Source organism: Myotis yumanensis, unplaced genomic scaffold, assembly GCF_028538775.1.
Source record: "Myotis yumanensis isolate MYYU_CA2020_CCGP unplaced genomic scaffold, mMyoYum1.0.hap1 SCAF_16, whole genome shotgun sequence".
Taxonomy (NCBI): domain Eukaryota; kingdom Metazoa; phylum Chordata; class Mammalia; order Chiroptera; family Vespertilionidae; genus Myotis; species Myotis yumanensis.
This window is the reverse complement of record NW_027223767.1, coordinates 45,985,358-45,995,246: the sequence shown is the minus strand read 5'-3', so window position 1 is coordinate 45,995,246 and position 9,889 is coordinate 45,985,358. Positions and strand designations below refer to the sequence as shown.

The 9,889-nt window shown below is 56.2% G+C and overlaps 1 protein-coding gene across 1 annotated transcript; it reads left to right on the top strand.

The window, feature by feature from the left end:
* The first annotated feature begins 5,172 nt into the window (after positions 1–5,172).
* Positions 5,173–9,653, top strand: KRT35 (keratin 35). The gene is made up of 7 exons (XM_070395448.1): positions 5,173–5,643; positions 6,560–6,642; positions 6,835–6,991; positions 7,672–7,833; positions 8,120–8,245; positions 9,011–9,231; positions 9,506–9,653. The coding sequence occupies exons 1-7, from the start codon at positions 5,173–5,175 to the stop codon at positions 9,651–9,653; spliced, it is 1,368 nt and encodes a 455-aa protein (XP_070251549.1).
* Positions 9,654–9,889: the final 236 nt, after the last annotated feature.

Sequence of the window (9,889 nt, the reverse complement as noted above, 5' to 3'; positions counted from 1 at the left end):
ATTCGCACCATCGCCGAGGAGATCCGAGACGGGAGAGTCATTTCCTCCAGGAGCACAAGCAGGCCTGCCCGCTGTGCCCAGCCGCCCAGCCCAGAGGGCAGGCCCTGGCCCACAGGAGGGAGGCCACCCCTGTGGCTCCCGGCTCCCAACAACCCCCCTTCCCTAGAGGGGCTCCCCGCTCAGCAGGCTTTTTCTACCGAAATACTTCTTATATTGTGCTTCTCCATTTCACTGCTTTCATGCATGCAAAACTAGGTTTCCCTGGAAATGTACCCAATAAAGTGTCTTCTCTTGGCATAGCAAACGCGGCTCTGTCTACTCTGGTTAGTTCTGGGGGTGTTTGGTCAGGGGTTGCACTGAAGGTGTGGGATCTGATGTCAGGTCTGTCTTCGCTGGTGCTGGGTGATAGGAAGTGATGGGGTGATTAAACATATCAAATAGCAGGGATACCTCAGGCCCTGGTCCACGAGCCAGACACTGACCCAATCACGATGGGCGCTGGCCACAACCCCCAGGCTTGTTGGCCCTGCCTGTGGGTACCCACCTGGGGAGACCTCAGAAGGGGCAAAGGCTCCCCAGCCAGTCCTCCTCAGTAGTCCTGCCTGGATCTGGGGGTTCTCTCTCCCTTCCCTTTAGCTTCTCCCTTGCCTGGTGCCCTTTCCCCTGCTTACCTACCCTCAGACCTGGCACAGGGACAGTTTAGGAGACGGGGTTCCAGGACCAACCAGAGAGAGGCAAATTCCAGGCTGCCAGGCTGGGCCAACCACCCCAGGGAGCAGAGTTGGAGTGACTTGGGGTATGAAGGTGGGGGGTAAACTCATGTCCACAACACTGGCTACAGAGCCGAAGTGAAAGGTGATGGGGACAGTGATTGTGTGTGTGTGTGTGTGTGGTGGGGGTGAGGGGGACGGCAAACTTCACAATGGGGCAGAGCTCAAAGTGCCCGGATTCTGCTGGTTGAGCCGTGCCCATCTGAGCATCGAGCCTAACCATGCCAGGACCTGCTCCCCTCTGAGCTGAGGAGCATGGCCTGTGAGAAGTCTGAGGCCCTCACGCCTGCTTTGTCTCTGGCCTCACTCTTCAGTTAAGAACATGGGCCCAGAGAGAGCAGTGACTTGTCCCTGGTCACACAGTGGTGAGAGGGACAGGCCATGGCTTAGCTATTCAGACTTTAGCTCTGGTGCTCTTCCCAGCACGCAGGTCAGGTTCTCACCTCTCTCTCCATGTCTCTTTCTCTTCTTTTCTGCCTCTGAGCTCTTACTGGAGCCCAAGACCTCCATGGGAAAGACAGGAATTTGCTGCTCAACCAGAGGTGCAGCAAACACCTCTCGGATCTTAGGGAAGAGGCGCATGGGCAGGTTGGAGCATCTGCACTGAGCCTGGCTCTGTGTTTGGCAGCGGACGCCCAGTCATGTCCTGTGACCTCTCTAGTGTTGACTGGTTCATCTGTGAAATGGGGCTGCAGGAGGCTCAGTGTGTGCAGCCCCCAGGAAGTGGTAGCAATGAGCATTAGTGTTAAATGAAGGGCCCCTGAGCTGAGTATGGAGAGTGGAAACCCCCTGCTCCCCGAGGTGGGCCCGGGGTCTTTGCTTGGTTACACGGCAGGACGCTGGTGGGGCCTGCACTGTTGGTCAGCAGCACCCTTGGAGCTGGACAGTGAACCCAAAGGCCTTGGCCTCAGAGGACTTGCTCGGCCTTGGTCAGGAGGGTGCTTCCACATGGTCTCACTCTCCTCCTGCCCTGCGCTCTCTGGGCTTCGAACTCCTGCTCTGGGGCCTGCGGGCTGCGCTTCCTGGCTCATGCCTGAGGCTCAGGAGATGAGCGGTGGGCAGGGGGCACACAGTGCATGCCACCCCTGTTTGCTGGTACATGGGAACAGCCAGGGATTGGACTGGACCTTCTGTTCCATACACAGCTCAAGCTGCCTGGCTACTGTGTCCGAGCAGACAGACCACACAGGCTTGTGACTTGACAATCACACTGTCAACTCCTCCCAGCGTGCTGTGTGTCTCCTTTCATGCACTCTCTACAGTTTGCAGAGGGAATTCACAGCCTCATGCCATGCACTCAGACAGCCCTGGGTGTCATGGGCGCTTTATTTAGGTAGCCTTGTCTAGCTCTTTATTAAATTGTTTAGAGTCTGTGATGGTTAAGGAACCCATTCCTACTCTCACCCTCACATACACCTTCAACTGACCTCCAGTTTAAATCACTAAGCAGTGTGCACACCAGAACTCAACTTTTCTACTGTGGGCTGGACATGGACACGGCAGTGAATTGGCTTAAGGTCCTGTCTCCCTTTGGGCAGAATGGCGTTTGGCCCGGAGAATACTTTGTTCTCTGCCAAAGGGGCTGGTTAGTCTGAGCAGGTGCTGCTCACCTCCACAGAGATGCCTAATCTTTTATCGCTAAGTCTTGGTCTCCTCATCTGTAAGAGTAAGGATGGTAAGACTGACTTTGGAAGTACTGTATCTTTCTCTCTCAGTTTTCTATCCACTTTTTCTCTCCTTCCTTCTTCATTCTCTCCTTTTCTATGCTCCCTTCCTCTCAAAATCCTTTCTTTGCTTCCTTACTTAGCACAATTCACCACGGACAAAGCATTCATTCATTCATTCATTTATTCATGTATATTGAGACACCTAGAAGCCCAGCACTGTGCTTGACACTATAGAGGTTTCAAAACAAGTACCAAGTCACTCCTTGCCCCCAAGAATGTACAGTCTCCCTGAGAAGATAGGGCTGAAACACAAGACAATTTGAGGATATCATCGAATGGAGGGCCAACAGGTCAACCACTAGTCACTGCCATGAGTGTTTGGAGCTGGTAGAGTACAGCAGGGCAGGAGCAGGGGGCAGGCTCCTGAAACATTCCCAGCCTCAGTTTATCCATCTATTAAATGGGGATATTGGCGATGCCAATCTCATGGGGTTGTTGTGAGGAGTGAATGAGAGAATGCCTGGAGAGAGCTCAGCAGAGAGCCCGGCAGGTGCTCAGTGCTCAGTGAATGATGGCCGATCCCACTAGCTTGTTATTACGAGGACTATGTGGGAGAGAGAAACTCCTTCCAGGTAGCACAGGTGTGGAGCCCTGCCTGGGAACTCATGTGACCCTCAGGCTGTATAAACAGCATGTGGCTTGCTGGCCTCCACGGCTGTAGCTTCTCAGGGATCCTGGGTGTCTCCAGGAGGCTGCAGCTTAGCAGGGCTTGGGTGGAGCCCTGTACTCACCTGGGTGGGAAGCACAAACACCCAAGGAGGTGCAGCCAGGTTCTCAGCTCAGGTGTGTCCTTGCACCGGGGCATGGATTTCCAGGGAGGGAGAGGCTGAGGCAGCCAATGGCGGCCTGGGCTGGCGCTGGGTGGGTGCCGGTCACACCAGGCCCCCAGGTGCGGGAAGGGCATGGTGACTCATGGAAGCTCTGTATCTGAGGGCCCCAAACATGCACCTGGCCCGTGGGATGGTGGCCTGTGTGCTCAGAGACTGTCCTTACTCCCTAGTGACAGCTGTGTGGTATTGAGGTGTGACTTCAACAAGACTCTACAAGCATGGGGACCAGCAATCAGCGGCTCCCCTTACTGAGCATGAACCATGAGCAGGTGCTGTTCTAGAAGCTTCACACTTATGCTATCCTCAGAGCAGCCCTAGGAAGCAGGTACTATCTTCCTCCCAGAGTTCACAGGTAACCACCATGCTGAGCTGCACCTCCTGGGACACCAGAGGCTGTTGGCCATCCTCTTGTGGAGTCCACCCTATTCTGTCCTTTCCTTTCTCCACAGACCCCGGCCACAGCCGGCAGTCCAGGACAGGATTTCGGAGCTGTGGCGGAGGCTGGTGGTGCGGCAGAGAAGGCCAGGCCAGACTCGGGTTGGCATCTTGGTTCTGCCTGTCACTAGCGGGTGCCACTAAAAACCTTTCATCGTCCTTGGGTCTTGGTTTCCTCAGCGTTGAGAGGGGAAGAACAAGCTCGGCTCACAGGGCACCATGAGGATTTGGTGAGACCCCGCACGGGAAAGCACCGCGCCCTGCCGGGAAGGCTGCTGGTGCTCAGCCCACGGTCGTTCTCCTCATGGGATCCCGAGAAGAGTAAGCAGGACCCAGACCGCAGGGTAGAACAACAGGCTAGTCCCATCGGCCTCCCTGTTGAGGCCCCGCCCCAGCCACACCTGCCCTCTTGCTCAGCTCCCTCTTCCAGGACCCCCTTGCTTGGCAGATGGATTTTCTGGGCAAATAACCCAACTTTGTCCAGCTTTCTGGGCATCCATCCAGACAACTCCTGTTGCAGAGATCGAATTCCGAAGGCCAGGCGCTTTGAGCCTTCTGAGAAGCCTGTGAGGCAAGACCACTCCGCCTGGCCCAGCAACCAGAAGGGAAGGCTTCTCCATTTTCAACCAGGGCCTGGACGACACCTTCCTTATGTGGGGCAGGCGCCCAGTTAGCCGAGCTCTAGCCATTTTGGCTGGAGCTGAGGCTGCACAGCCAGAACGGACTTCCTGGCAAGGGAGGGAATGGGGATGTGTTCATCGAGGCTCTGCTGCATCCAGGGTGACCAACCGAACCCTTTTGCCCAGGACTGAGGGGTTCCCAGGGATCGGAGACTTTCAGCACTAAAACCAGAACAATCCTGGGGCAACAGCAATAGTTGGTTACTGTAGTCATATTTCCTGAGCTGTTCTAGAGCCTTCTGTGTCTCCTTGGGCTTGAGGCCCAGCTCCTGCAACAACCAGACTTGCCCTTCCGACGCCCAGGAGCCAGCCCAGAGGCCTCCTCGACTCCGTTGGCTCATAAAAGAAGACAATGCTGGAGAAAGTCAAGACCAACTCCCACACCTCTTAACGAGGAGGCTGAGGCCTGGGCTCTGATGACAGGCCCCTTTGAAGAACTGACGGAGACTGGGTCTTGCCAGCAGCACGGCGCGGTGGTGATGAGTCTCAACGTAGCCGCCAGTCCAACGGGGCTCCTTGTTTACGAGGCTGAGAAATGTTCACAGGAAGCTAAAGAGCAGGTTAATGAGGGGTTCTGATAGAAAGTGGTATTAACTTTACGAGGAGAAGACACTTTGTAAAGGCCAACGCCCACGGGGGCCAAGATATAAACCCGGGGCGAGGAGCTGTGCCTGTGCATCGGGGGTGTCCAGCCTTGCAGCTCTGTCACTTGTGTCCTGGTGCGGAGGCCATGGCTTCCAAATGCCTCAAGGCCAGCTTCTCCTCGGGGTCCCTCAAGGGCCTGGGAGGGGCCCACGGGGGCTCGCCCCGCGTGTCCACCGTCTACTCCAGCAGCTCCTGCAAGCTCCCCAGCCTCTCCCATGGGGCCCGGAGTTTCTCCACCTGCTCGGTCGGGCTGGGCAGGAGCAGCTGCAGGGCCGCTAGCTGCCTCCCTGCTCTCTGCCTCCCATCTGGAGGCTTTGCCACCAGCTATAACGTGGGCGGGGGCTGGTTCAGGGAGGGCATCCTGACGGGCAGCGAGAAGGAGACCATGCAGTTCCTGAACGACCGCCTGGCCAGCTACCTGGAGAAGGTGCGGCAGCTGGAGCAGGAGAACGCCAGCCTGGAGAGCCGCATCCGCGAGTGGTGTGAGCAGCAGGTGCCCTACCTGTGCCCCGACTACCAGTCCCACTTCCGGACCATCGAGGAGCTCCAGAAGAAGGTGAGGGGTTTCGGGTGGTGCCCACAGCTCAGGAGGCTGGTGCCACCAGCACTGGACTGGAAGCCAGAACATCTGTGGTGGTGGCCCAGTTCCCCGGGGGTACCTCAGAGGTCATAGGGCCTGTTTACACTGTGGTCTCACTTGCTCATCCCAGTAATCTTATGAGGGAGGTATCACCAGCCCATTTAACAGATGAGAACACTGAGGCTCAGGCTGGTTAAGGGACTTATTCTAAGTGGTCCCACTGGCAGTTAGTGGAGCCAGAGCTTGAACATGACTCTATGGACTAATTGGTTGTATGACCTTTGATACCATAGCCCGACTCACCTCTTCCTCCTCCTCCTCCTCCTCCTCCTTCTTCTCCTACTGCTCTTCCTCCTCTTCCTCCTCTTCTTCCTCCTCCTCCTCCTCCAAGGTAAGGGGATTGAATTTGATGTGTTGGTTCAGGGCAGGTTTCTTATAACTGATTCAGGAAAGGAAAAGCCTGTCAGAAGTTTCCTTCTCGCCCAGCCCACATTCCCTGAACATCAGCTGGCTTCTGAGAAGGGTCATTTATGACCAAGGAATCACAGAGTGTGCTGTTGGTAATAACCTTCCCGGAGAGCCCTGTAGCCTGGGCGATAGAAAGAGAAGAGGAAGCCATCATGCCCGGTCTTCCTGCAGCATTGCCACGCCTCCCCCTCTCTGTTCCAGGCTACAGGTCGCAGATGCACTGCATGGGCAGGGGCCCTAGCGGTTTCCTCCCTAATTCGTGCAGCATGCCCATAAGCCTCATGGAGCCTCAGCTGCCAGGAGTCCAGGGATGGTGCTGCCCTTTCTCCAACGGCAGCTCATGCCAGCTTTGGGGTGCTCCAGCCAGCAGAACGTCCTTTCTTTTACTGAAGTAACTTTCCCCCCACTTCCCGCCCCCCTCCAGACCCTGTGCACCAAGGCAGAGAACGCCCAGTTGGTGGTGCAGATCGACAATGCCAAGCTGGCCGCAGATGATTTCAGGACCAAGTGAGTGCCCTGCCTGCCCCTTGGTTGGGGGCTGGTAATACTGGACACTGGTGATGCCCAGACTCGGGGTTTTGGCTGCACTAAGTCAGAGGCATTAAGGTGGACACACAGCACCAGGCCAGTCTGAGGTGAGATGTGACTTGGATATAAAACAGAAATGCAGCTTCAGGTGCCCTGTTACGTGCCTGCCAGGTATGAGATGGAGGTGTCCATGAGGCAGCTGGTGGAGTCGGACATGAATGGGCTGCGCAGGATCCTGGATGATCTGACCCTGTGCAAGGCTGACCTGGAGGCCCAGGTAGAGTCCCTGAAGGAGGAGCTGCTCTGCCTGAAGAAGAACCATGAGGAGGTAAGTATGGGGAGGTGAGCATGGGGGAGTAGGTGAGCATGGGGAGCAGTGAGCAAGGGGAGTAGGTGAGCATGGGGAGTAGGTGAGCATGGGGAGCAGGTGAACATGGGGAGCAGGTGAGCATGGGGGAGTAGGTGAGCATGGGGAGCAGTGAGCAAGGGGAGTAGGTGAGCATGGGGAGCAGTGAACAAGGGGAGTAGGTGAGCATGGGGAGTAGGTGAACATGGGGAGTAGGTGAGCATGGGGGAGTAGGTGAGCATGGGGAGCAGTGAGCAAGGGGAGTAGGTGAGCATGGGGAGTAAATGAGCAAGGGGAGTAGTTGAGCATGGGGAGCAGTGAGCAAGGGGAGTAGGTGAACATGGAGACCAGTGAGCATGGGGGAGTAGGTGAGCATGGGGGAGTAGGTGAGCATGGGGAGCAGGTGAGCATGGGGAGTAGGTGAGCATGGGGAGTAGGTGAGCATGGGGGAGTAGGTGAGCATGGGGAGCAGCGAGCAAGGGGAGTAGGTGAGCATGGGGGAGTAGGTGAACATGGGGAGTAGGTGAGCAAGGGGAGTAGTTGAGCATGGGGGAGTAGGTGAACATGGGGAGTAGGTAAGCATGGGGAGCAGGTAGCTGTGTTGGGGAGGACAATGGGGCAGCCAGTGAGAAAGTTAGTGCTGACCTTGGTCTATGCCACAGGAAGTAAACTCACTGCGCTGCCAGCTTGGTGACCGGCTCAACGTCGAGGTGGACGCTGCCCCGCCTGTGGACCTGAATCGCGTTCTGGATGAGATGAGGTGCCAGTACGAGACCCTGGTGGAGAATAACCGCCGGGATGCTGAGGACTGGTTCAACACCCAGGTACGTCCTGGAAACAGTCTGCCACGGAGACACACCGTGGGTCACACAGGAGTGACCTGGGGGCTCCCCATCGAGAAACCTGAGTTTGAATCCCAGCTCTGATCTGACCTCCACATGCACCTTGGGCAGGTGGGTGTGGTCTAAGCGACCATGTCCTCTAAAATGAATAGTTTGGGCTGGGTGATCTGGAAGGTCCTTCTCAGCTCACGCTTCTCAGTGGCCTCTGTGGACCTCAGAAGCTGTGTCCCCAGTGATCCTGACCAGGCCCCGTGTGTGTATGTTTCAGACCGAGGAGCTGAACCAGCAGGTGGTGTCCAGCTCAGAGCAGCTGCAGACCTGCCAGGCAGAGATCATTGAGCTGAGACGCACGGTCAACGCCCTGGAGATCGAGCTGCAGGCCCAGCAGAGCATGGTGAGTCCTGAGGCTGCTGGGGACCAAGCCTAGCTGCCCATGAGTCCCCCCGATTTCTATGCTCTGACCACACAGGCTAGTGGTCAAGTTCTTGAGCATCAGAGATTTTCTGTGCAGAGAAGAGGGAACGAGAGCCCAGCCCCCATTCACAGATGCCCCAGGGGTAAAAGAGGAGGCTGTGGCAACTGACATGTCCAGGCAGCAGCTCCTGTATGTGTGGAAGCAGATCCTTTCTGAGTAATTATCAGTTACTCAGAGATATCTTTCTGGTTTTTTGTTTGTTTTTTGTCTTGTTAATCCTCACCTGAGGTTACTTTCCCATTGATTTTTAGGGAGAGTGGAAGAGAGAGGGAAACACAGAGAGAAACATCAATGTGAGAGGAACACAGTGATTGGTTGCCTCCTGCACGAGCCCCAACAAGGGCTCAGGCCAGGGAGGAGCCTGCAACCGAGGTACGTGCTCTTGACTGGAATCAAACCCGGGACCCTTTGGTCCACAGGCTGATGCTCTAACCACTGAGCAAAACTGACGAGGGCCAGAGATATTATTTTTAGGTCATTTTAGACCAAGATGGCTAGAGGGGCTAATTGGCTCATCTCAAGGGAGATGTCTGGTTGTGGTTCATCCTGGCTCAAAGTGATTCTCTGGGCTTCTGTTCTTGGATTCCGAGGCCTCCGTGAGACCCAGATGGATTAGGTGCATCTTCCTTGCTCCTTCTCTGATCTTTAACCTTCCTCCTCCCTACACAACCCTGGTCCTCACAGAGAGATGCTTTGGAATCCACCCTGGCGGAGACGGAGGCCCGCTACAGCTCGCAGCTGGCCCAGATGCAGTGCCTGATCGGCAACATGGAGGCCCAGCTGGCCGAGATCAGGGGTGACCTGGAGCGGCAGAACCAGGAGTACCAGGTGCTGCTGGACGTCCGGGCCCGGCTGGAGGGTGAGATCAACACATACCGGGGGCTGCTGGAGAGCGAGGACTGCAAGTGAGTACCACTGCGCTCTCATCTTCTGAACGCAGTCCACACAGTTCTGGGGAGACAGCATGTGCCTGGGAAGAGCCCAGCCAGGAGCCCTGGGTTTCCTTCTGGTCTTGTTACAAATTCATCACATGACCCGGGCCAATCTCTTTTCTCCCCTGGCCTCTGTTCCCCTTTTGGCAAAACAATGGGACAGGACTAGGTGATTTTTAAGTTACTCTGAGTTATGGAAAACAGCAACTGGAAAATCATACTAATCTGATCTTTTTCTTTCTCCTAGGCTGCCCTGTAACCCGTGTGCCCCGGAACCCTCGCCCTCCAAGTCATGCCTCCCCTGTCTTCCCGTGGCCTCCTGTGGTCCTGGCACAGCCCGCACGACCTGCAGCCCCCGCCCCATTTGTGTGCCCTGCCCGGGAGGCCGGTTCTGAGAGTGCCTAGGCCCAGAAAGCCAAGGCCACTGTCTCCAGGGCTTGGAGTTGGCCTCTAGGTAGCCCTAACCCTAAAGCCCCAATCCCTTCTCATGCAGAGCCCAGGGCCTGGTCCTAAGAGACCTCACCGCAAATACACGCCATAAAGTTTCTCAAAGCCTGTCTCTAAGGCTGGCCGCTCCCGAAGGCCGCAACTCCTCGTCATTTCAATGGGTGCCAGGGTCTCTGTTCTCGGG

Coding starts and splice junctions, on each gene's coding strand:
- KRT35 (XM_070395448.1), top strand. CDS start 5,173: ATGGCTTCCAAATGCCTCAAGGCCAGCTTCTCCTCGGGGTCCCTCAAG. Junction 6,643..6,834: donor GCAGATGATTTCAGGACCAA/GTGAGTGCCCTG, acceptor CGTGCCTGCCAG/GTATGAGATGGAGGTGTCCA. Junction 6,992..7,671: donor TGAAGAAGAACCATGAGGAG/GTAAGTATGGGG, acceptor TCTATGCCACAG/GAAGTAAACTCACTGCGCTG.